The sequence below is a fragment of the Ovis canadensis genome, chromosome 14, assembly GCF_042477335.2.
Source record: "Ovis canadensis isolate MfBH-ARS-UI-01 breed Bighorn chromosome 14, ARS-UI_OviCan_v2, whole genome shotgun sequence".
Taxonomy (NCBI): domain Eukaryota; kingdom Metazoa; phylum Chordata; class Mammalia; order Artiodactyla; family Bovidae; genus Ovis; species Ovis canadensis.
In genome coordinates this window covers 37,498,137-37,523,534 of record NC_091258.1, presented here as the reverse complement: position 1 = coordinate 37,523,534, position 25,398 = coordinate 37,498,137, and the positions used below count along the sequence as shown (strand labels likewise).

The 25,398-nt window shown below is 50.2% G+C and overlaps 1 protein-coding gene across 3 annotated transcripts in view; it reads left to right on the top strand.

Annotated features, from left to right (window-relative positions):
* GNAO1 (G protein subunit alpha o1) overlaps positions 1 to 25,398 on the top strand; it is a 182,860-nt gene that overhangs the window by 79,201 nt on the left and 78,261 nt on the right. For all 3 annotated transcript variants that reach the window (XM_069549891.1, XM_069549892.1, XM_069549890.1), the window contains exon 3: positions 19,108 to 19,249. In XM_069549891.1, coding sequence (XP_069405992.1) covers positions 19,108 to 19,249 — 142 coding nt within the window. The remainder of the gene's footprint in view (positions 1 to 19,107; positions 19,250 to 25,398) is intronic.

The window sequence follows — 25,398 nt, the reverse complement described above, 5'->3', positions numbered from 1 at the left end:
TGGTCTGCTTAAACCACAGAGCCTTCCAGCTGTGTCAGAAAGGGAGATGTTCTAGGTGGCCATCTCACCTGTGAGCTGTCGGCCAGTAACTGCGGGCTCTGGTGGTCTTTGCTGTCTTCCCTGGGGTTCAGGAGACTGCATCCCAGGGCTAATGAGCAAGGTCATAAATAATGAATGAACATGCTGGAGCCAGGAAGGGTTTCTTCCCCAAGGATTGAACAAGAAGAGCAAAGCGCTGCAGCTTTACTCACGCTTTCTCCACAGAATACAAGCAGAAAGCTGTGCAAACTGCCCCCTGGTGTATAACATTATCCATAGATTAGACATAACGCACTAATAAGAATACTTCATTTCATTATGTCAGAGGAGGAGGAAAGGGCGATCCAGCAGCTGCCCTCATCAAGCAGATGGGAAACCAGAAGTGTTGCTTAGATTCAGGCAGTAAAATCGACATTGAACCAATTTGCCTCACTCACAGGCTTTTACTGTGTTTAATGAAAGCTCACGTCTTTACATAAGGCATCATAAAGTGGGCTTGGGAGCCATGATGCTCTCTGTCATCTTTGCAGCACAACCAGTGAGTGTCACAGCTGGGCTTCAAAACACGACCGTGGATTTTCCCAGAAGCGATGTGGAGTGGGCAGTCTAAGGTGTCTGTTCGTCCTCACCCTTCCTTAGAAAACGTACAAGAACCGGGATGTTAATGTTCAAGGGGGGCAGGCCCCTGCTGGTGAGGAAGGGAGGGGATCTGGTTAATCACTAGGAAAAGGGCCCCAGTTTCTGGGTCCTCAGGAAAAAAACCGTTCAGCACCCAAAGTGGCAAAGCTGGGTGGAGCACTACGAAGTGGCGTTGGGCTGGGGAAGAGCACCTGTTTCCTGGCTCACAATTCAAAGGTTGTGTCCCTTTGCAGAGAGGAGTCGTGTGTAGAACCTGCTGTCTTAGAGCTGCCAAGGTCCTAGGCGCTCACTTGTTTCAGTCAGCTCTTCAACCAGCGTTTATTGGTCTTTCACTGTGTGCTCAGTGCTGCTGACGGTGCTGTGGTCAGCGAGACCGACGGGGTCCCTGCCCTGAGGGAGCTCGTTGGAATATGAGGAAACAGATAACATACATGTAAATTATGTTATATGAGGTGATGGGGCGATTGTGACTGTTTTGAAAGGAAATAAGATGAAGACAGGGAACTATTGAGGGCCTCTTAGTGGATGGGGGAGGTGACCTCTGAGCAGACCTTAAACTCAGCGAGAGATGCAGGCCCCTATTTCAGAGCTCCTTGATCTTGTATCCACCAGGAGCTGCTTGGATTGTTTGCCTCCCCTGTTTTGTGATTTGTTTTACCTGCTAGAAGACATAGAGATGACCATGGAGCTTGGTTAACCTGAGTGAAGCAGGATGACCACAGGGAGCTGACTCGATCCAGGCCCGAAGCTGGCACCTGACCAGTCCTGGAGGCTAGGGCAGCACACGTGAGAAGTGAATCCAGTGGTTAGGAATGCACTTTACAATGCAGAGCACACAGGTTTGATTCCTGGTTGGGGAACTAAGATCCCACATGCTGTGGCGCAACTAAGGCCTGACCCAGTTAAATAAATAAGTTTTTTTTTTTTTTTTTTTATAAAATGGACCCAGAGCCCCAGGGACTCACTCCAGCTGGTCGGTAGCAGAGCCACAACTAGACCCCTGGCGTCCTGAGTTATCAAACTGGGGTTGCAGCTGCCACAAGAAATGCCGGTGCTTCCTAACAACACGAGCATGGGAAGAGCCAGGGGCTGAAATCCGAGGGTGGGTTGGGGGGCGAAGGGTGTCCTCGTAGGAGGTTGGCAGAACTTCCTCGAAGGACTTCCTTGGACCCCATGGAGGTGTCCCAGGCCAGGGTGGGTGGGGCCGGCTAGAGGCCCCAGCTCTCTGGGGCCTTTTTCCTCCCATTTCACCTGGGGTCACAGTGCTTGTTAGTGACCAAACTGCATAAGAACCCAGGTCTTCTGCCTCCAAGTTCAAGACATGATGATGTCGCTAACCCAAGGCTGGGGTTCCAGGAATCAGACCACTCACGCTACCCAAAGGAGGAAAAGGAACAGCCTCGTAACGGCAGTGCTGAGAGCGTCACGCCGCCCCCTCCAGTGAGAGCCCCTGTGCCCACCCTGCCCCGGCCCCGGGAGGCTTGGGAGAGGGCAGGGTCCACACTGGTTTCCAGATAGTGGCCGCAGAGGCTGTGTGCTGGAAGCACAGCAAGTCCTGGCCTTGCCCCTGGCTCCGTCTGGTGACAGTTGGCAGCTGACATCTTTGCTCCTGGCCCGAGTTCCCCCTCATTAAAAATGGCATCTTTATAACAGATTTCTGCAAGTCACTGTCAATAGGACGTATCCCTTGTTTTGTGCCAGTCATTCCCCTGGGGGATTGGTCTGCCTGATACGATTCTTTTTGCATTCCCTCCTCTTCTATGCTATTCTAATATTAGAATATCAAGTTTTAAATCTAACCTTAATTACTAAGGGATCTTATTTTTTTTTTTTAGATAATTTTTCTCATACCATACAACGTCACCCCACAGTTACATGGATGGGTTTCCAGTCAAGTCTTGCATGTCTTCTTTACAAACAGCTGAAAGACCCCATGGTGCTCACATGTTTCACTTGAGCCCGGCCTGGAAGGCCAGGAGTCGCTCAGCCTTTGGCTTGTTCTGTGCAGGTTTCGTAGCGTTCTGCCTTCTCTGGGAGGGGTAGGCTCACAAGCAGCCCAAATGGCCCCTGATAGGGGTTTGGTTGAATGACACAGGGCCCATTCAGATGATGGGACCCCAAGCAGCCAGACAACTCCTGGTTTTCTCTGGGGAAACAGAAAGCAGATGGACTCCTGGGTGAGAGGACTGAACTTTACACTCACCTGTGGATTGGGCTTCCCTCCAGGTGATGGGGTAATGGCTGAGTTTTTCCTTCTTGTTTTCCTAGCTGTGTGAGTTGGACTCTATGAGTGTTCCAAGAATAGGCCTTTCAGGCAGGACTAGAGAAGTCAGGGAAAGAGGAGGGAAAGCTGCTACTTTAAAGTGACTTCTCTGGTGGTACAGTGGTTAAGACTCTTCTGCTTGGTTGCAGATGGCTCAAGCTCAGTCCCTGGTTGAGGAACTAAGATCCCCGTATGCCATGCAGTACAGCCAAAAAATAATAAAGTGGTCTATGCTTAGAGCAGCACTGGTGTAATTCAAGATGGCTCAGGGTGGTACATAGATGAACTTTTTAAAAGAATTTTAGTAGGTGACTACATAACGTATTTTTAAAAACTCTGAGTAGTACATTAGCCCGACATATCAGGACCCCGCTTGCTCTCTCTGACCTCATCCTTCCTACTTTCTTGGCTACTTACTTCATTCCAGCCCCACTGGCTCCTCACCATCCTTCTAACACACAAAAAGCCCCAAGACATTTGCACAAGCCTGAAATGCTCTTCCTCACACATGTGCAAGATCCACTCCATCTCATCCTTCAGGTCTCGGTTCCGCATGCCACCTCATTTCCTGGCTCCTAACTCTTCACTCCCGTTTTGTGTTTATCACTGTAATACTTCTTTGTTTGTTTACCAGACTGCATCCATTGAAATTAGGGCTATGTGTGACCTGTTGCCCACTGCCTTGTGGGTGCAGTGTGAACAGTACCTGGCACCTAATGTTCATCTCTGCAGGTGAGAGGAGGAGGAAGCCATGGGTGGGAGAATGGACGCAGTAATCCCGAGGTGGCTCCAGCTCCGCCAGTCAAGGCCTTTATGCCTAGAGTAGAGCAAAGCTTCCAGCCTCCCATGAGGCGCCTCCAGGTCTCAGCGCATCTACACTCTTGGGACTCTGGGAAATCAGAGCATCAGTTACACCAGTAACTTACACCAGTTCTGCTCTAAGCATAGACCACTTTATTATTTTTTGGCTGTACTGCATGGCATATGGGGATCTTAGTTCCTCAGCCAGGGACTGAGCTTGAGCCATCTGCAACCAAGCAGAAGAGTCTTAACCACTGTACCACCAGAGAAGAAATCTGGGGAAACCCAGCATCATTACTTAGTAAGACACATGCGTCATGCCTCTGCCCAGCTGGTGGTCTCTAAGCCAGTCATTCACATCATGGATACCCTCTGGCTCCAGCCCCTCACTCATTTAGGCCAGGGCTCTGCTGCCCTGGATGGGTGGGGGACCCACGGCCTGGGAGACAAGGTGCTTGGTCTCCCTGGCACTGATTAGTCTGTGACTTTTAAATAATACTAGCGACTGGCAGGTACTAGGCTCAACTGTGTGCCAGGCCTTCCCCACATGTGCTTTCGTACTACAGACAGCCCTGCACAGACAGGCGTCATCCCCATTTTCCAGAGGCGAGACCTAGGCCCACGATGGTTAACTTGCCTGTGATCCACAGGGCTAGTGAGGAGGAGAGTCAGGATGTACCCGTCTCCTAACGGGTGCTCAGTCTCCATTGTAGAATGCATGAAATGAATGGCTAGTGTGCTCTAGGGGATTTGGCTGCTGTGGGTCCTGGAAACACCACCCCCACCCCCTCGCCCCTACCCCTGCCCTCCGCAGTCGCTCTGGACCACTGCCGACTGCCCCGCTTCATCTTCAGGCTTGGTGGCATCCACCAAACTGGGGGCAGAGTCTCTCCTGCGAGTCGCACCTCACTGGGCACCGGCCTTCATCAGTGAGAACATGTACGAGAACAGAGTCAGTGGGGCTCCAGAAGAGGCGGGGTTCAGCGTGGCCAACCCCACCCCCATACAGACACACAGGTCGGCTCGGGCGCCTCTCCTCTGCCGTGCCAACCTCAACCTGCCCTGCTGGTCCTGCCAGTGCCCACAGCCTGGCTGGTGTTTGCAGTGCTTCCCCACTGAGTTAACTTGCTATCTGTACTTTACCATGAGACACAATGAAATCCTCCCTCCAGGGGAGCATCAGCCCTGTGCCAGCACCAGACCCAGACCGGCCCTCCTGACTGGGCTCTCTGGCTTCTAGCCCCACCTGCCGGTCCATGAAGTGCCTTCTGTCCATTTAGCACGGTTTCCCGGCACCCCATGTGCCAGCCGGCTGCTCTGGAAGACATGCAGAGCGCACACTGACCCTCCACGGCGCCGCCTCTGCCTGTGCCGTTCCCCCCCGCCCTACCCCCACCCCAAAGTCCCATCCCCCTCCCCGTCTCTCCCACCAGCTCCTGCTCCACTTGGGATACCGCCTCCCCAAGAGGTGGGCCCTGCACCCACCCTGCACCCACCCTCCACCGCTGCTCTAGGCCCTTCTCTTGTAGCTCTTCATGGGTTTATTTTTCTTCTTGGGTAGCACTTACTCCAGTAATAATTTAGATAACCATTTTTAAAAGTATCTCTTGGATATCTCACCTTCCACAGTCGAGCTCCACAAGGGCAGGGCTTCACATCGATCAGGTCACTCTTATATCCCCAGGACTTACCTGGTACATAGTCAGTCCCTGAAAAATATATGAAAAGTGAATTAGGGACAGGATGAAGAAGCTTACAAAATATCCTTTGAGAAGCCTCAAAGGTGGGAACTAGAGCTTTTAAGGCAAAAGGGGAAACAAAAATCTTTCCGTTTTGCAACTAATTGATGTTCTTCTCACCTGGCATCTGTCACCCATCACCTCACCTGTCTCGGGGATGCACTAAGGTGGATGACAGGCCTATGACACAGTGTGAGAGTCTCTGGAAATTCTGTCCCTTCTCTGCCACAAGCTCACATGTGACTGTAGGCACATCTCTCCTCTAAGTCACGGTCACCTACCCAGGCAGGGGGCATCATGGTAGGAGCATGACCATTCTCATCAGACTGTCTCAGGCTTGATGTGACAGTTCTGCAGTGTTGCTAGTGTTCTGTACCCCTCTGACCTGCCATCCTTAGGGTGGAGGCATTTAGCCTCATGGTCACAACATGGCTGCCGTGGCTCCAGTATTTACGTCTTCACACAACCACATATAAAGGCAGGACGCCACAGAATGGCTGGTTAAGGGACAGCCGGGAGAGGGGGACAGTGGAAAAGTGAGTGGACCAGAAAGCCGTTCTCAAAGGCCTCTCACTGGAATAAGAAGAGAAACTCCTTCCCAGGGGCATTTCTAGCTAACTTTCCTTCAATCTTACTCACTTGAGCTGGTTCACATGGTCACTTTTAGCTGCAAGAGAAGTTTTCCTTACGACTGTTGGATGGCAGTCAGCATGTCTTGACACACACACCCTTCAGTTAGTTCAGTTCAGTTGCTCAGTCGTGTCCAACTCTTTGCAACCCCATGGACTGCAGCATACCAGGCTTCCCTGTCCATCATCAACTCCCAGAGCTTGCTGAAACTCATGTCCATTGAGTCGGTGATGCCATCCAACTATCTCAGCTTCTGTCGTCCCCTTCTCCTCCATCCTTCAGTCCTTCCCAGCATCAGGGTCTTTTCCAGTGAGTCAGTTCTTTACATCAGGTGGCCAAAGTATTGAAGTTTCAGGTTCAGCATCAGTCCTTCCAATGAATATTCAGGACTCATTTCCTTTAGGATGGACTGGTTGGATCTCCTTGCAGTCCAAGGGACTCCCAAGAGTCTTCTCCAACACCATAGTTCAAAAGTATCAATTCTTCGGTGCTCAGCTTTCTTTGTAGTCCAGTTCTCACATCCGTACATGACTACTGGAAAAACCATAGCTTTGACTAGACAGAGCTTTGTTGGCAAAGTAATGTCTCTGCTTTTTAATATACTGTCTAGGTTGGTCATAGCTTTTCTTCCAAGGAACAAGCGTCTTTTAATTTCATGGCTGCAGTCACCATCTGCAGTGATTTTGAAGCCCCCCAAAATAAAGTCTCTCACTGTTTCCTCTGTTTCCCCATCTATTTCCCATGAAGTGATGGGACCAGATGCCATGATCTTAGTTTTCTGAACGTTGAGTTTTCAGCCAACTTTTTCACTCTCCTCTTTCACTTTCATCAAGAGGCTCTTTAGTTCTTCTTTGCATTCTGCCATAAGTGTGGTGTCATCTCTATATCTGAGGTTATTGGTATTTCTCCCGGCAATCTTGATTTCAGCTTTTGCTTCATCCAGCCCAGCATTTCTCATGATGTACTCTGCATACAAGTTAAACAAGCAGGGTGACAATATACAGCCTTGACGTACTCCTTTCCTGATCTGGAACCAGTCTGTTGTTCCATGTCCAGTTCTAACTGTTGCTTCCTGACCTGCATACAGTTTTCTCAGACAGGTCAGGTGGTCTGGTATTCCCATCTCTTTAAGAATTTTCCAGTTTGTTGTGATCCACACAGTCAAAGGCTTTGGCATAGTCAATAAAGCAGAAATAGATGTTTTTCTGGAACTCTTTTGCTTTTTCGATGATCCAGTGGATGTTGGCAATTTGATCTCTGGTTCCCCTGCCATTTCTAAATCCAGCTTGAATATCCGGAAGTTCATCGTTCGCATACTGTTGAAGACTGGCTTGGAGAATTTTGAGTGTTACTTTGCTAGCGTGTGAGATGAGTACAATTGTGCCAAAATGAACATTCTTTGGCATTGCCTTTCTTTGGGATTGGAATGAAAACTGACCTTTTCCAGTCCTGTGGCCACTGCTGAGTTTTCCAAATTTGCTGGCATATTGAGTGCAGCATTTTCACAGCATCATCTTTTAGGATTTGAAATAGCATTCCATCACCTCCACTAGCTTTGTTCATAGTGTTGTTTCCTAAGGCCCACTTGACTTCGCATTCTAGGATGTCTGGCTCTACGTGAGTGATCACACCATCGTGGTTATCTGGGTCATGAAGATCTTTTTTGTTTAGTTCTTCTGTGTATTCTTGCCACCTCTTCTTAATATCTTCTGCTTCTGTTAGGTCCATACCATTTCTGTCCTTTATTGTGCCCATCTTTGCATGAAATGTTCCCTTGGTATCTCTAATTTTCTTGAAGAGATCTCTAGTCTTCCCCATTCTGTTGTTTTCCTCTATTTGTTTGCATTGATCACTGAGGAAGGCTTTCTTATCTCTCTTTGTTGTTCTTTGGAACTCTGCATTCAAATGGCTATATCTTTCCTTTTCTCCTTTGCCTTTCACTTCTCTTCTTTTCTCAGCTATATGTAGGGCCTCTTCAGACAACCATCTTGCCTTTTTGCATTTCTTTTTCTAGGGGATGGTCTTGATCCCTGTCTCCTGTACAATGTCATGAACCTCCATCCATAGTTCTTCAGGCTCTCTATCAGATCTAATCCCTTGAATGTATTTGTCACATCCATTGTATAATTGTAAGGGATATGATTTAGGTCATACCTAAATGATCTGGTGGTATTCTCAACTTTCTTCAGCTTAAGTCTGAATTTGGCAGTAAAGGAGTTCATGATGTGAGCCACAGTCAGCTCCCAGTCTTGTTTTTGCTGACTGTATCGAGCTTCTCCATCTTTAGCTGCAAAGAATATAATCTGATTTTGGTATTGACCATCTGGTGATGTCCATGTGTAGAGTTTTCTCTTGTGTTGTTAGAAGAGGGTGCTTGTTGTGACCAGTGCGTTCTCTTGGCAAAACTCTGTTAGCCTTTGCCCTGCTTCATTTGGTACTCTAAGGCCAAATTTGCCTGTTACTCCAGGTGTTTCTTGACTTCCCACTTTTGCATTCCAGTCCCCTATGATGAAAAAGACATCTTTTTTGGGTGTTGGTTCTAGAAGGTCTTGTAGGTCTTCACAGAACTGTTCAACTTCAGCTTCTTCAGCATTACTGGTTGGGGCATAAACTTGAATTACCATGGTATTGAATGGTTTGCCTTGGAAATGAATAGAGATCTTTCGGTCATTTTTGAGACTGCATCCAGGTACTGCATATTGGACTCTTTTTTTTTTTTTACTATGACGACTACATTTCTTCTAAGGGATTCTTACCCACAGTAGTAGATATAGTGGTCATCTGAGTTAAATTCACCCATTCCAGTCCATCCTAAAATGTTGATGATCACTCTTGCCATCTCCTGTTTGACCACTTCCAATTTGCCTTGATTCATGGACCTAACATTCCAGATTGCTGTGCAGTATTGTTCTTTACAGCGTCGGACTTTACTTCCATCACCAATCGCATCCACAAATGGGTGTTGTTTTTTGCTTTGGCTCTGTCTCTTCATTCTTTCTGGAGTTATTTCTCCACTGATCTCCAGTAGCATTTTGGGCGCCTATCCACCTGGGGAGTTCATCTTTCAGTGTCCTATCTTTTTACCTTTTCATACTGTTCATGGGGTTCTCAAGGCAAGAATACTGAAGTGGTTTGCTATTCCCTTCTCCAGGGGACCATTTTTTGTCAGAACTCTCCACCGTGACCCATCCGTCTTGGATGGCCCTACATGGCATGGCTCATAGTTTCATTGAGTTAGACAAGGCTGTGGTCCATGTGATCAGATTGGTTAGTTTTCTGTGATTGTGGTTTTCATTCTGTCTGCTCTCTGATGGATAAGGATAAGAGGCTTATGGAAGTTTCCTGATGGGAGAGACTGACTGGGAAACTGTGTCTTGTTCTGCTGGGCAGGGCCATGCTCAGTAAATCTCTAATCCAATTTTCTGTTGATGGGCGGAGCAGTGTTCCCTCCCTGTTGTTTGACCTGAGGCCAAACTATGGTGGAAAAGGCAATGGCACCCCACTCCAGCACTCTTGCCTGGAAAATCCCATGGATGGAGGAGCCTGGTAGGCTGCAGTCCATGGGGTCACTAAGAGTTGGACACAACTGAGCGACTTCACGTTCACTTTTCACTTTCATGCATTGGAGAAGGAAATGGCAACCCACTCCAGTGTTCTTGCCTGGAGAATCCCAGGGACAGGGAAGCCTGGTGGGCTGCCGTCTGTGGGGTCACACAGAGTTGGACACGACTGAAGCGACTTAGCAGCAGCAGCAGTCTGTGGTGGAGGTAATGAAGACACTGGTGACCTCCTTCGAAAGGTCCCATGCATGCACTGCGCACTTAGTGCCCCCTGCCTATAGCAGGCCACCACCAACCCACACCTCCGCCAAAGACTCCTGGACACTCACAGGCAAGTCTGGGTCAGTCTCTTGTGGGGTCACTGCTCCTTTCTCTTGCATCCTGGTGTGCACAGACTTTTGTTTGTGCCCTCGAAGAGTCTGTTTCCCCAGCCCTCTGTGGGTTCTGGTGGCTCTATGGTGGGGTTAATGGTGAGCTCCTCCAAGAGGGCTTATGCCACACCCAGGTCTACTGCGCCCAGAGCCCCTGCCCCTGCAGCAGTCCACGGCTGGCTGTACCTGCACAGGAGACACTCAAGCACAGTTCTGGCTCAGTCTCGGTGGGGTCTCTGGGTCCTGGTGCGCACAAGGTTTGTTTGAGCCCTCCGGGCATCTCTGGCCAGTATGGGATTCGATTCTAAATGTGATTTCGCCCCTGCTGCCATTTTCCTGGGGCTTCCCCTTTGCCTTTGGACTTGGGGTATCTTTCCTTGGTGGGATCCGACATTCTCCTGTCAGTGGTTGTTCAGCAGTGAGTTGTAATTTTGGAGTTCTTGCAGAAGATGAGCACATGTCCTTCTACTCCGCTGTCTTGTAGAATTTCAACCCTTCAGTTGGCCCTTGGCAACCCTTTCAACCCTTCAGTTGGCCTTTGGGAAATGCCGCTTGTTACTGTTAACTCTCATGTTCTCTGCACCAGCTTTCTCACTTGGCCTGGAACAGAAGTCCTAGGCAGGCAGGGACCAGGCTGAACCCAAGTGAAACACATCAGAAAATTCCTAATGATTGATGACTATCCCTTGTTACTTGATTCTTGTCTTCTGTTAAACAGTGTCTGTCTCCCACTGAACATGATTTGTTGTTCTTTCAAGTAACACACACACATTTTTAATGAAACAAAACATAAGAAAGTAAAGAAAAAATCAAAAGTGATCTTGGTGATACCCATGTTAAGCATCCTCCTGTGCCATCTTTTCTCTCCCACGCCTTCTGCCTCCTCTTACCAGCATCATCACACACGGATCTAGCTTTACACAAATGGCTGTGCGAGGCACACTCTGCGCTATACCTGGTGCTTTCATCTTACAGTCTTGTTCAGATCCAGTGCTCCGGTGGGTTCTGTGAAGCCTCTGATTGCTGGTATGTGGTTCATTAACTCACTGGCATCTCACTGTTGACTGTTTGCTTGAAGCTGCATTCTCTGGAGCCGGGGTGGTCAATTCCCCCATCCACTGGGGAGGGTGGTGGCTCCAGGGCCAGAGCCCCGTTACACATCAGGTCTCCCTGACAAAGGGAAACCCTCATCAGCGGTCACACCAGTGAAGCTCTGGGCACCAAGTCTAACCCAGGCAGCCCGCTTATGATCAGAAGTGCCTTCTGTCACCTCATGAAGCAGTCCCCATTCAGGAGGCTCAGCCTTCACTTCGCTACTGCTCCTGTGAGTGAGCAGATTATCTGCTCCAGTCTGGGCAGGGCCCCCTCCCCCCTGCCCTGGCTTCCTTGCTATGGCCACGAGCCCTGCTTCCTTCTCCCAGGGGGCAGGGGTTCTCCCATAGTGTCCGACCTCCCTGCTGCCCTGCAGCCCCTGGTCACTTTCTGTCCTCAGGAAGACAGACACAGGACACCCTGTCCTTTCTCCCTCAGTCCCACTCACCAAATACGATGATAACAGTCCTAGTAACAGCTGCACTGATTGCTTCCTGTGTCGGGCCCCAGCGAGGATAGTTACTATTAATTACCAAGCCCCTCTCCATGGAAAGTTAAGGAAACTGAAGCACCAGGCAGTGAAGGCAATTGCCTGGTCACACAGCTCAAGTCTGGCTCCAAAAGCACCCTCTTCGTCTGAACTCTTAAGGGGATTATCGTGAAGGATGGAGTGACAGTCCCAATGCAGGGGACAGGGTGCTGAGAAAAGGAGGCACCAGAAGGGGCATTTAATCCACCGTGGAGATGGAGTGAAAAATCGTGTTCCCGCAGCTTAGCGTCTGTGAGTCTGTGAACCTTCAGAAGTTAGGCGGAGGGGGTGTGTGTGGTAAAACCGTGTGTCTTGGTTCATTTGTCACAGTGTCAGAGGCATCCGTGATTCAGGGCAGGGACGGCTGCCAGGCCAGATGATCCTCCAGGGTCCCTTCCTGGTCCCGAGTCTGTGGTTCTGTGACCATATAAGGCCGCGGTGCCTGGGGAGCCTCAGTGCTGCTGAGTGCAGTCCTGCATGGAGAAGGGGAAGCAGAGAGCAAAGGGAGCCCCAGCCCAGGCCCCCTCACTGGTCCCCAGGACAGCAGAGAGAGGAGCAGGGTAGGGGAGGCTGGGGGACCCTCCTTGGTTGCCTCTTCCCGGAAACTTCATGTGAGCTCGCTGCTGCCCTCCCGTGCTCTCCCCGTCTCCGTGTGGGTTCTCCTCCCTCAGTTGCGTTGCCAGGTTTCCAGAGTCCCGCCAGAGCTGGATGCTCAGGGCTGCAGAGTCAGCCTTGCTTGCTCCTAGGCTGCTTCTGCTCCAGCAGCTTGGGAAACCCCTCAGAGCCCCTAACCCTAGTGCAAGTGTACTAGGAGATGGCCTAGTGTGGAGTGGGCACCGAGGCGGCCTCTAGCCTGGTCCACCTCTGCGATGCTAGCTCTGCAGATGTAAGGAATCCAGTGGGTTCCCACCCCACCTCCCCACCCCCCACCCCCACAGACACAGATACACACAGACACACACGCTCACACACACACACACCTGTCTTCTTTAGCGAGCTCCTTGGAGAGGGACAGATCTTGTGCCCCAGTGTAATCTTGCTTGTGGAGTTACATCCCATGTTCTCTGAGTTCAGAGAACCACGCTGTATCAGTCTATTCAGAGCCAACCCTGTGTCAGCTGGTAAGGAGAGTGGGAACTGAGATGGAGGACCGACAGACAGGCTGCTGGTATGGACAGAAAGTTAATAAACAAGTGTACTAGGAGATGACCTCCCAAGGTGCAAAACGTATTTTGGTCATGACTGTGTTGGTTGTAAGTGACAGAAACCCAAATCAAATCAGCTTATGCAAAAAAAGAGGGAGTCAGAGAACTCGTGTCCCTCAAAAGTGTCAGGACAGGGCTAGCTTCAGGAACAGCTGGATCCAGTCATCAGGGGCTGTCTCTGGGACTTGGTTCTGTGCTGCTGTCACTCAGCTGTGTAGATGGCGCTCAGTTTGTCTGAGGCTGCTGCAGTGTGAGCTGCCGGAGCTGCCGCTGACCATTACTAAGGTGCCCCGTGCAGACTCATTCCTGCTTTCCAGATCCCATCCTCATCTCTTCCAGGGCTAGACTTGGGCTGCCACAAGAAGCCCGACCCCCCCCCCCAGGCTACCTCTTCAACCCCTGTGCCTCCTTTCCTCGCCCCACAGCCCTTGGACTGATATAGGAGGTGTTTTGATGCTAACTTTGTGTGTGAAATCTCTGGGTTCTCAGGGAACCTGGATATAGGAATTCTAGCAGAAGAAGCAGTCCTGCGTCTCAGCATCCACGTGGTAGGCACAAGCACGGCCTCAAATGCCACTGTCACCCTTGCCAGCTGTGTGACCTCGGGTGACTGGGTTAACCTCTCTGAGCCTTTGTTTCCTTCCTCTGTTGAGAGGAGATAAAAATTATCTCCTAGGATTGTTTTGAAGATTAGATGTGATAGTACATGCAAAGCACTTGGCACAGAGAGTAAACCCTTAAACATTAGTGGCTATTGTGGTTCTGCTTGTCTTATACCACCAATGAAGGAAATTCTCTTTAAGGGACTTTGACTTTAGAATGAAGGTATCATTACTAACAGCTACTGTATATTATTGTTGTTGTTTGTTGTTGCTAAGCTGTGCCCGACTCTTTGTGACCCCATTATAGCCCGCCAGGCCCCTCTGTCCATGAGATCCCAGTTGAGGATACTGGAGTGGGTTGCCGTTTCCTTCTCCAGGGAAATCTCAAACCAGGGGTCAAACCTGCGTCTCCTGCATTGGCAGGTGGATTCTTTACTGCTTAGCCCCCAGAGAAGCCCACCATATAGTATATACTTGCAGTGAAGTGAAGTGAAACTCACTCAGTCATGTCCAACTCTGCGACCCCATCAACTGTATAGTCCATGGAATTCTCCAGGCCAGAATACTGGAGCGGGTAGCCTTTCCCTTCTCCAGAGGATCTTCCCAACCCAGGGATCAAATCCAGGTCTCCTGCCTTGCAGGAAGATTCTTTACCTACTGAGCCACAAGGGAAGCCCAAGAATACTGGAGTGGGTAGCCTATCCCTTCTCCAGGGGATTTTCCTAAACCAGGAACCAAACTGGGGTCTTTCCTGCATTGCAGGCGGATTCTTTACCAACTGAGCTATGAGGGAAGCCCTACTATATACAATAGGCACTTTACATTTTTTTCTCACAATGAGTTCTTGTAGTTGAAGAAACCAAAGCCTGAGGAGTTAAATCCTTTCCTAGGAACACACAGCTCATGAGTGATGGAGTTGGCGTCACCCACATTCTTCTGACTCCTCAGATCTGACCACTGCCCTACTCTTTTCTCCCCGGAATGAGATGGGAAATAGAAAATAAAGAGGCCTTAAGTGATACTTTTAAGGATAAATGATTCAAATCAATGCTGAGGCAGAGTTGGGGAAGAAGAATGTGGCATGAAAGAAATACTGAAGGACTTATACTAAAAAAGTGCAGCGTTTTTCTCTGAATAGTAGCATTATGAATATTACTTACTTTCGGTGTTACTATGCATGGTGCAGCTTTTCTAGGGTTGAGTCAGAGGGAACGGAAGGTATAAAATTCTACCCTGAAGCAAGAAGCCCAATTTTAAGCTAATATAAGCCAGCATGAACAAGTTATGCAACCAGTAATCATGATTTGAGCAGTTTCTGCCCAAATTGCATCATTTTTGTAAGCCCCAAATGAAGCTTTCTTATTTGAGGGCACCCCAGGCACCTGTGAGGCCTTCCAGGCAGTGTTCGGTCTAGCCCACCCTGAGGCTTGAGGTGTGGCGAAAAGGACCGTGTGCTTAGTTAGAGACCCGGGTTCTGTTCCGGCATTTGGCTCTTACTGTTTTTGCTGACAGCCGTTAGGCCGGTTACCCAGTCTTACTCAGTCTCAATACAGATGGATAGAATAAAAGTCTACCCTCCCTACCTTGTCAGGTGCTGTAAAGGTTAATACTAACAGGTGTGAAAAAATAACCCTAGTGGAAGGAGATCCTGTAGGCGGCCAAGGAGCTAGAGAGCATTCCCAGGAGAGCAGCAAGGCCGGCTGGTCCAAAGCAAAGCATGAGAAACTCATGGAGCCGGCTTCTTGCAAGAGTGTGTCATGGGAACCAGCAGATCCAGGCTGCACCTCTCAGGGCACCCAGAGTTCCCACCCTCTGAGGAGAGTCGGGCCGTGGAGGCTTTTTAGTGATGGCTCTGGCGTTCACAGTATGCATCTTATCAGGCTTTCCTTTCAAGTAACTTTATGCTTTCTTGTTGTTTAGTCACTAAGTCACGTTCGACTCTTTGTGACCCCATGGACTGTGTGTAGCCAGCCAGGCCCCTCTGCCCATGGGATTTCCCAGGCAAGAACACTGGAATGGGTTGCCATTTCCTCCTCCAAAGATATTTCCGACCCAGGGGTTGAACCTGTGCCTCCTGCACTGACAGACATTGGCATACAGATTCTTTACCGCTAAGCCACGGGAGAAGCAGTATTACGCGCCTTCTCGTGTAATATAAGAATTGTTCAGCAACATATTTCCATTTTATTCCTCCCATCCTCTGTGCTATCGTTGCATAGATTTTACTTCTACATGTTTCCACATGCATGTCACAATGCATCTTTCAGCCTCTTTCCTCTCTCTGCTGCAGTTTCGATGGTTTCCATTGCTGTGTCTTCAGGGTCACTCTTCTTTGGGGTGTCTCACCTGCTGTTAGTCTCCGTCAGTGAAATTTTTATTTCAGATACTGTATTTTCATTTCTAGATACTCTGTTTTGCTCTTTTTTATATCTTCCATTTCTCTACTCATTATGTTCATGCATTCCTTTAGTTTCTTGAGAATATTTTAGATAGCTGTTTTTGAGGTCTCATTTGTTAATGCCATCATCTCTGACACTTCTGAGTTTGCTTCTGTTGACTAATTTGTCTCCTGGTTATGGATCACACTTTCCTCCTCCTTTGCATATCTAGAAATGTTTTTATTGGATGCTGGATACTATGAATATTAGATTGGTAAGTGTCTGGATTTCACCATCCTCATTTAAGGAGTGTTAGATTTTATTCTGTCACGCAGTTATTGACTTGTGGGTCAATTTGGGTTTTTCTTTGAGACTCATTTTTGAGTTCTGTCAGGGCAGGTCTAAAAGTAGCCTTTACTACTGAGGAGTGAGCCTTCTGGGGTCTCTGCCAAATGCCCTGGGGGTTTAACTGTGCATTCTGACTAGTGGGAACTTGCACCACACTCAGACTTGGGTGAGCTTTGGGACGGGTCTACCTTAGAAGCTCCCTGACGCATGTTTCTTCTCAAGTTTGTAGAGTCTCACTCGGTTCAGCCAAAGGCTCAAAAAGACCCCCAATCAGATATGTGGAGCTCTGTGTCTCGCTGTCTCTCTCTCCTCTCCTCTTTCCTCTCAGGGACTCTGCACCTCAGCCTTCCAGAACTTTTCCCTTTACCCCATGCGCTCAGGAAGGCGGCTATGCTGTGCACGGGCCCTCCCTCCCCGCGCTGAGGTCTGGTGGACGCCTCCGGGCAGAAAGCCAAGGCGATCACAGGACTCATCCCTCACAGGACTCGCCACGCTCGCTTCCCTTCCGTCCCAGATCACAAGTCCCACGCTGCTTATTCTCCAGTGTCTGAAAGCCCTTGTTTCACGTATTTTGTCCAGATCTCTAGTTGTTTACAGTGGGAACTAACAATTCCCTTTGAGATTCCCTCCAGGGTAGTACACATCCATGATGCAAACTGGATGTATGGTCAAAAACTTGTACAAAGCTGGATTTAAGGCTAATAAAAGACAGTGAAAAGGCAGTGGGGTCATTTTGATCTGCTTATTAGAGAAGCTCAGGATAAAGGCTCACAACCCAGCACCAAGTCACATTTTATAATAGAAATCGTTACTATCCATCAGCTGACCTGGGGATAAGTAAACATGGTATATCTGTAGATGGAATCTGGTTTGACAGTAAAAAGGAAGGGAGTGCTGACGGATGCGACAGCACAGGTGAACACAGATGAACACGCCAAGTGAAGGAAACTAGTCGCAAAAGACGACACTTCGTCTGATCGCATGTATGTGAAATGTCTAGAGTAGACAAATTTGTAAAAACAGAAGGCAGATCAGATGAGCGGTTGCTTCCTGCTGGAGGTGGGGGATGGAGTGACTGCTAATGGATACAGGATTTCTTTGGGGGAGGACAAAAACATTCTGAAATTAGAGATCACTGCCCAACCTTGTGAATATACTAAGGAATGGTGAATCTCACGTTTCCCACGGGTGGATTATATGGTCTGTGAACTCTTATCTCAGGAAAACTGTTTATAGAGAGAGAGACTCACTAGCAGTGTTCTCCAGTACCGAAGGACATGCAAGGCTGGAGAAGGGCTGCAGAGGTAGTAAGGGAGTCTGAGCTATTACACAGGTGGATGTACACGTCACAGGTGGTATTCAGTCTTGGACTGGAAAACGTGACCACAGGACAGTTTGCAGTTTACTGGCAGATGACTAATGTTGGATGTGTGTGTGTGTACGTGTGCGTGCGTGCTCGATTGTGTCCGACTCTTCGTGACCCCACAGACTGTAGTCTGCCAGGCTCCTCTGTCCATGGGATTCTCCAGGCAAGAATACTGGAGTGGGTTGCCATTCCCTTCTCCAGGGGATCCTCCCAACCCAGGGATCAAACCCACGTCTCTTGCATTTCCTGCATTGGCAGGTGGATTCTTTGCCACTGTGTCAGCTAGGAAGCCCCTAATGTTGGGTGTTAGTCTTAAAATCCATTTGTCTTTTCTTAATTACCTCAACCATGAGCAGATTCTTGCAGAGTCTCAGTTTTACCCCCTTTCTAGTTTTCTCTGCTTCCTGGGCCCTTGTCAGCAACGGGCACCATCTGCCGGGCTCAGGGGCCTCAGGGCATGTCCTCCCTCAGCCTTGACCTCAGCCGAGCCTGAGCACAGAAGAGCGCTGAGTGTTGCGTGGTCTCTGGGAGCTGCAGCGTCACCTCCATGTCCTCCGTGTCGGGTTCAGAGCCACCAGAACAAGGGCAACACAGTGCTCACATCCCAACCGAGGGTGGAGAGCAGGCCCTCTCCTTCACAGCCACCAGAACAAGGGCGACACAGTGCTCACATCCCAACCCAGGGTGAACAGGCCCCCTCCTTCTGCTGGCTCTTCTGTTGTCAAAGATGAAGGTGGTTCGTTTGAAGTGAGTGACCTTACCTTACCTTTAAAAGCAGTGGAAGTTTGCTGTGAGAGAAAAACGTGTTCTTCATCTGCAGGCTTTTTTCAGGGTCTTCAACAGTATGCTCCTGAGTGGATATTTAAGCTAAAACCCTGAGCTTTGCTTAAAAATACTATTGGCAAGACTTCCCTGGTGGCTTAATGGTTGAGAAATCCGCCTGCTGATACAGGGGACAGGGGTTCAGTCCCTGGCCTGGGAAGATTCCACATGCCTCGGGGCAGCCAAGCCCATGTGCCACAGCCACTAAGCCCGTGCCCTCGAGGCCTCACCCCACAGCAAGAGAAGCCGCGCACCGCAGCTGGAGAGTGGCCGCCACTCACCGCGACCAGAGAAAGCCCACACACAGCACCGCAGACCTAGAGCAGCCAAAAGTAAATAGTAAAATATTCATGACAAGCATATATTGAGTGCTCAGTGTGTGTTCTGAGTGCTTTCAAGTGTTGTCAACCCCTGGACTGATCTTGCTTCCATGGTATATAGGGAATATAAACAGACTGCCTTTCTTTTTTTCACAATTTTGTTTTTTAAATTTTTCAGTAATTCCGGTAGATTTTTCCTTCAGATACTGTGGTGTGACCACAGCAGCTCAGTAACTCAGCATCCAGGTTGGACCAGGCCCTCAGCCAGCTAAGCCAGGAGGTTGGCCGGGGATTGGAGAGCAGTAGAGAGGGAGGGGAGGGGATGGCCTCCCACGTCTGCCGCGCTCATTGCCAGGTGAGGCCAGTGCGCTCATCAGACGTGCTGTGTGTGGTTTCCCTCTAGGATCATCCACGAAGACGGCTTCTCTGGCGAAGACGTGAAGCAGTACAAGCCGGTGGTCTACAGCAACACCATCCAGTCCCTGGCAGCCATCGTCCGGGCCATGGACACTCTGGGCATCGAGTACGGTGACAAGGAGCGAAAGGTAGGCCACTGCACCCTTGGGCGCGGGGAGGAGACGGCCTGTCCCTGCTCCCCACGTGTCCTCTCTATGGGGCCGGGTTGCTGTATGGGGACGGGGCGAGACTGTGCTCTGTCACCAGCCAGGGCACCCATCCACCTGGCCAGTGCAGCCCAACAGGGGGCTCCGGTGGTGGGCAAACCGCCACAGCACGATCGCGACGGAGACGACAGACCCAGAATTCCAGGGTTTATTGTGTAGATGAGAAAGGGTTGGTGACACTGCCCTAAATTGTGACCCTCACAACATTGTCCAAGTACATGCCCTTGGGCAACTCACTTGAACAGAAAAATATATTTTTAGGCACAACAAGCCCCACCTGGCCACCATCTCCCCTCCTTAGGGCAGCTTTCCTTTCCTTGCCGGCGGTGGGGGCAGCTGTTCAAACCCACTCTCTTCCTCCTTTGCACCAGGGGGCTGTGTTTTCCCTGCCTCCAAGGTGAGTCTGAGGACCAGGGGCACTCTCCTCCCTGCAGGAAGTTGACATCCTAGAACAGGAACAGTTTTCAGTTGAGTTTCCAGGCTTCTGATAGGTGGTGAATGGAATAAATCATAAAAACTCTTATTTGCGAACGTCTGCATTCACTAAAGTTACACAGCTATACTGGAAAAGCCAAATAAAAGGGGCGAGGGGAAACAGCCTTGGAAAGTTCTCTGCAGGAGTGGCTCTTTGTCTCCTGCTGGGACTCTGAATCCCAACCATCCTCTCCTTGTGACCTGAAGTGTGAGGTGGGGAGCAGGTGGAGGCCGTCGAGTGCCTGGGCCCCTCGGTGGAGCCTCTGGATAGAGAGCGTTAAGCTCCGGTTCCATGTGGCTTGGTTGTGCACTGTGTATATATCCTTTCTTTGCCAAAAAATCACCTCCCTCATGGAGGAAAACCATCCTCACCTTCTCTGGGCGTAATAAATCATCTGTGACAGGTAGCTTTAAATGTAAAATTCAATGTTATATGCACAAAATCCTAATTCTCTGCGACAATCATCCCAGCTCAGGTATCGCCTTCCCCCTGGAGGAGGGGAACGTGAGTGACTGAGGGTGTCCAGGGCCAGCCTGGGGCGGGGAAGCCAGGCGCTGCCCCTCAGGGAGGAAACCCTTCTCCCTGGGGATGGGCTTTGGTTTTGGTCACAGAGCCAGGGCTGTGGAATGAGGGACACTGCGAGCTCTTCAGTTTTGTTTGCACTAAGAATTCACTGAGGGTACAGTGTGCCAGGCCTTGCTGGAGATGTGTGTGTATGAGTCACTCATTCGTGTCCAACTCTTAGGACCCCATGGACTATCGCCTGCCAGGCTCCTCTGTCCATGGGATTCTCCAGGCATGAATGCTGGAGTGGGTTGCCATTTCCTTCTCCAGGACAGTAGAGCTGGAGAGACCAGTCAGCAAAGAGCAGCTCAGATCATCAGATGTAGCGAAGACAGGTTACAGGACTTCATTCATTTTAATAATAATGGTCACAACAGTAACACCAATAGCTCTCTTGTACTGAGCACCTACTAGAGGCCAGACACTGTGCCATAAGCACTTTGCAAGTATTAACTCACTTTTGTCAACACGGGTGGGCGTTAAAGCAGGAAATGCCCGGTCTGATCTTCAGACATGGGACAGGCCTTTGGTCTCTCTGTCTGCCTTTTGGTCAAAGAAAGCTTAGTGCCTGAATCTCAGTTAACCAGATGACAGACGCAGTGCAGAAGGCTCACGTGTCCATAGCACACACTTTACACAAACACAACCACCCACCGCAGCCTGCGAGACCTTCCAAGAGTGTGTGTGTTCATTGCCACGCCCACCTCTCAAGCAACTCTTCCTCAAAACCTCCTGCCCTGATTATAATCCAAAACAGCGTGACTTTGAAATGCTTTTCTCCTTCAGTTTTGGAAAACGTTTGTTGTTCCTGGAGGATTTTGTTTTCCCAGCTTATTATCCTGAGTAGAGAGGTGGTTGCTTGGGTATTGCTAGGAACATGACGTGTTAAGGTCTATGCCGCGGGGCCCGTTGGCCTCCGTGGCTGTTTCTTGTGTGGTGGAGACAGCCCTCAAGTAGACGGTTGGGAAAGGCTCCACGGAAAAGGGAGGCTGAGAACAGAACGGGTGCTCCCTGGACACGGAGGAGCTGGAGCCCAGTCCTCTGCCGGCAGGTGGCACCAGGGCACTCGGGCTTGTCAGGAAGTCCTCCAGGCCCCGGGACATCTCCTGCTTTATTTCGCCTTAGGCCACAGTGAGCCAGGCAGCTGGAGAAGGTGTTCCCTGGGAGTGGCCTGGTATGGATTTGCTGTCTAGGAGCTGCTTGCAGGGACCCCCCACCCCACCCCCGCCCACCTGCCTGTGTATCAGCTGTGGGGGGTTTAGAGAGTGAGGTGGAAGGGGGCAGCTACTTCACACTAGATGGCCAGGGAATGTTCCCCTGAACCTGAAAGGGATATTTGTGATGAAAAGACCTCGAGAAGGAGCCAAGAAGGAGCCGTGGGAGGAAGAGAAGCAGAGGTTCCACACAGACACCACCAGGCCCTAAGAGAAAGTGAGCCTGGTGAGTTGGGAGTGAGAAGTGAAAAAAAAAAAAAAAAGACACAGAGAGGCAAAGCGATTTATCCAAGGTCATTCAGCACAGAATCCGTATTTATAGATGTGTAACCCTAAGGAAACTATGATCCATGTGGCTCAGGTCCAGGGCAGAGCCCCACTTAAAGAGGCACAGTACAGCCAGGCAACACAAAGCTTCAGAGCCCTATTCTTCGGAGTCTCTCCCAAAACTCAGAAAGGCACTCAGAGGACAGCCCCCACTGCTCTTCTCACAGGGCCTTTCCTGCCTTCCCCGTCTGTCCCAGTCCTGCTCTCTTGAACAGCTTTCTTCCTGAGTGCCCCGGACACCATCTCTCTACACACCACCACGAGCCTGCCAGGCTCTCCCCATCCTGCCCTCTTTAGTCTTCTCACTTGTCCGTCTCTGCCTCCTGCCCTCTCCCTCCCTCTCCCCATCTCTCTCTCCCCGACTCCAGCTGTCTCTCCGTTGCTCCTTCTCCCTGGGTCTCTCTCCTCTTGCCCCACCCCTTTCCTCCACCTCCTCCCCACCCCTCTCTGCATCTCCGTCTCCCTCTTTCCTCCCCGCTCTCCCCGCTCACCCCAGCTCATTGTCATGTAAATTGTCCTAAACTTTTGAGAGGATCTTCCCCTCCCTCTTCTCCCTCCATCCTACGCCCAGGGCCTGCATCTGCATCACAAAAGCAGAGAACCTCATCTGGCAGAACTGGCCTCAACCCTGACACTGGAACAAAGTCTGGGGGAAACTGGACAATCAGAGGATTAGGAGGTTCATTTGGGCAAGCCTAGGATGGGGAAAGTCTATGAACACTCCCTTGTGATGAATTTGATCACACCCACGTGTGTATAGAAATACACACAAAGTTTATGTCCATATGCAACGTATACTTGCATATGTAAAGCACATTATAATGGGACAATAGCAAAGAAGTAATGCTTTGAACTTGTGTGAGGCTTTATTCAGTTGAAAAACCCTCTCATTTTCATTTTTGCTTTGTGCACATCCTATTTCTCCCACTAAATTTTGAACTCCCTGTGGGCAGAATATAGGTCTTATCCATCTAGTACAATGCCTGACACAGGAAGTATTCGATAAACTGCATTCCAATCCCAGTTCAACCACCAACTGTATGGCCCTGGGTACATTATAGCTTCCTTGGGATTTCTGTCTGTAAGATGGGCATAATTCTAATACTGTCCCCTTTCATCTGGTGTTAAGGTTAGATGAGGTGATGCATGTGAAACGCTGGGACAGCGCCTGACACATCCAGCACCTAACCGGCAGTCCGGGGCCAGTGCCCTAAGCGGGGCTAAGATCAGTGCTGGTGCTGGAATTGCTACCCAGTCTCTGCCGGTTCACCAAGGGGCTTCGTTGGAGTGCCCCCTCCCTGCCCTGAGATGAGATATGGTACTCTTTGGGGAGGCAGAATCAGATTTCACACTTAGATTCCAGAACGTCACAGAATCTCCTCTGGTAAGAGAAACCTTGCCATTTAAGTCACACAGTGGAGCGCTGAACACGGTCTCCTTTTGAATCAGGGAAATGCTGTGATGCCGTCTCCACGGCGCAGCGCTGTGTACCCTGTAGTTCACAAGAATTCTGAAACAGATGGAAACAAGGATGCTCTCTAGTCTGTATCTGCCTGAGTTCCTTGGGGTCTGGAGAAACCTCATCGGGTGTTGTCAGGTCTGATGGGGGGCTGGGGAGGTGACAAATGAAGGCCCAAACCTGAGGCCGGAAAGAGGCTTCCTCTGGGCAGCAGCGCGTCCACCACCATGTGCTAGACGCTGCCACTCTTCCGCTGTAGCAGGCCAGCCCCGGCCCAGCTCTGACCCTCTGCCCGCCCAGGCTACAGAGCTTGAAACTCCTCCGTTTAAGACCATCTAGGTCTGGTGCTCCATTTTGCAGATGAGAGCCCCACCTGGCCCTGACAGGAAAGAGACTTACTCCAGGGATGACGTGGCAGGCCGGCGCTAGAGTTTGAGGTTTTCTGAATCTCTGCTCAGTTCTCTTTCCATCTCAGCAGCCTGCCCAAAATCACTCAGCCAACCTGGGGCCTTGTTGTCTTTCATTTGGTGGGTCAGCCAGTCATCCCACAAATACTCAGTGAGCAGTCACAACACCCCTGGCAGACAGTGCATGGGGAGGCAGGGTTAGATGCAAAAATGAAAGAGGGAGCCCACCCTTTGATTTGCAAGGCCTCCCCAGCTCTGCAGGGCTCAGTGCAGCGAGGTCGGCTTGCTTCCTGTCATCTGAGACTGGATCAGGCCCCAGGCCCTGGGTTTGGGGCAGGTGTCTGTTTTTTAAGCCCTGCCATAAAGAGTGCCACACCTGGCCGCTAGTACCTTGGCCCAGGTTGGCAGCACAAGTGGCTCTTCCTGGCCTTCCTCCAAAAAGACCAACTCAGAGGAACAGCAGGTTTCAAGATGGGAAAGGAAGAGGCGGGGGATTAAAATGCCAGGTTTTGAGATGGCCCTTTAATGCTTCTCCTTCTTAGCCTCTTTTTGGGTTTCCACAGCTGAAGATAGTCGCTCCCTCCTCTGAACACGGTCGTTCTGGAGCTCCAGACCCAGCCGTCTCCCGGCACTCTGCAGCCGGACAGGGAAGGAGGGGAGCCTGAGGGCCAGGATGGTGTTATCTACCTGTACATTCACCCATTCATTCATCCACATAGGTATTCCCGCAGGGGTGAGCAAGACCCAATCCCTGCCACCAGGGCGTAGGCAAGGAGGACAGATGCTTCAGTAGACGATGGTGTTTTCCTTTGATTTGGTTTTAATTTTTATTTATTTGTTGGCTGTGCTGGGTCTTGGTTGCCGTGCACAGGCTTTCGCTAGTTCCGGCAAGCTTGTGGTGTGGGGGCTTCTCCTTGTGGTGGCTTCGCTTGTTGCAGAGCATGGGCTCTAGGGCGCTCAGGCTTTAGTGGTTGTGGCTCACGGACTTAGTTGCTCCACAGAACGTGGAATCTTCCTGGACCAGGGGTCGAACCTGCAGCCTGTGCGTTGGCAGGTGGATTCTCAACCCCTGGACCACCAGGGAAGTCCGGTAGACGGTGTTTTTTCTTTTCATCAAAATGTGGTGATATTGATGCTCCTCAGTGGCTTGTCTTGAGGACTAAATGACTACTAGATGCAAGATCTTAGAGTAGAGCCCGGCACCCAGTAGGTACTCAGGAAAGCTTAGCTGTTGTTAGCATTGTGTGCCTTGAAGCAGAGTGACAACTGCTCTAGTTTTCAGAGGTTGGTTAGACATTACAGATGAATGCCGGAAGTGAGGCATCCCCCTGGCTGAGGGCAGGGATCTGAGCAGTCATGGGAGGAGCCCTGCCTTTGCCTGGGTTTTGTCCTCCTGTCAGTGCTCATCCTCAAGAATCAGGAAAGCAGGAGCCAGCTTGGGCTTCTCTCTGTGATTGGCATTTAATGAAGGGGCACTGATGAGAAGAGGATGGTTCTCTTCCAGAGAGCTTTGAGGGCTAAACAGAAAACCATTTTTCTGAGTCTTGATAAAATGCTGAGCCCTTCCCTGCCGTCATAAGTCAAGTGTTGGGAACACACGAGGATATTTCCTTATTGATGGAGGG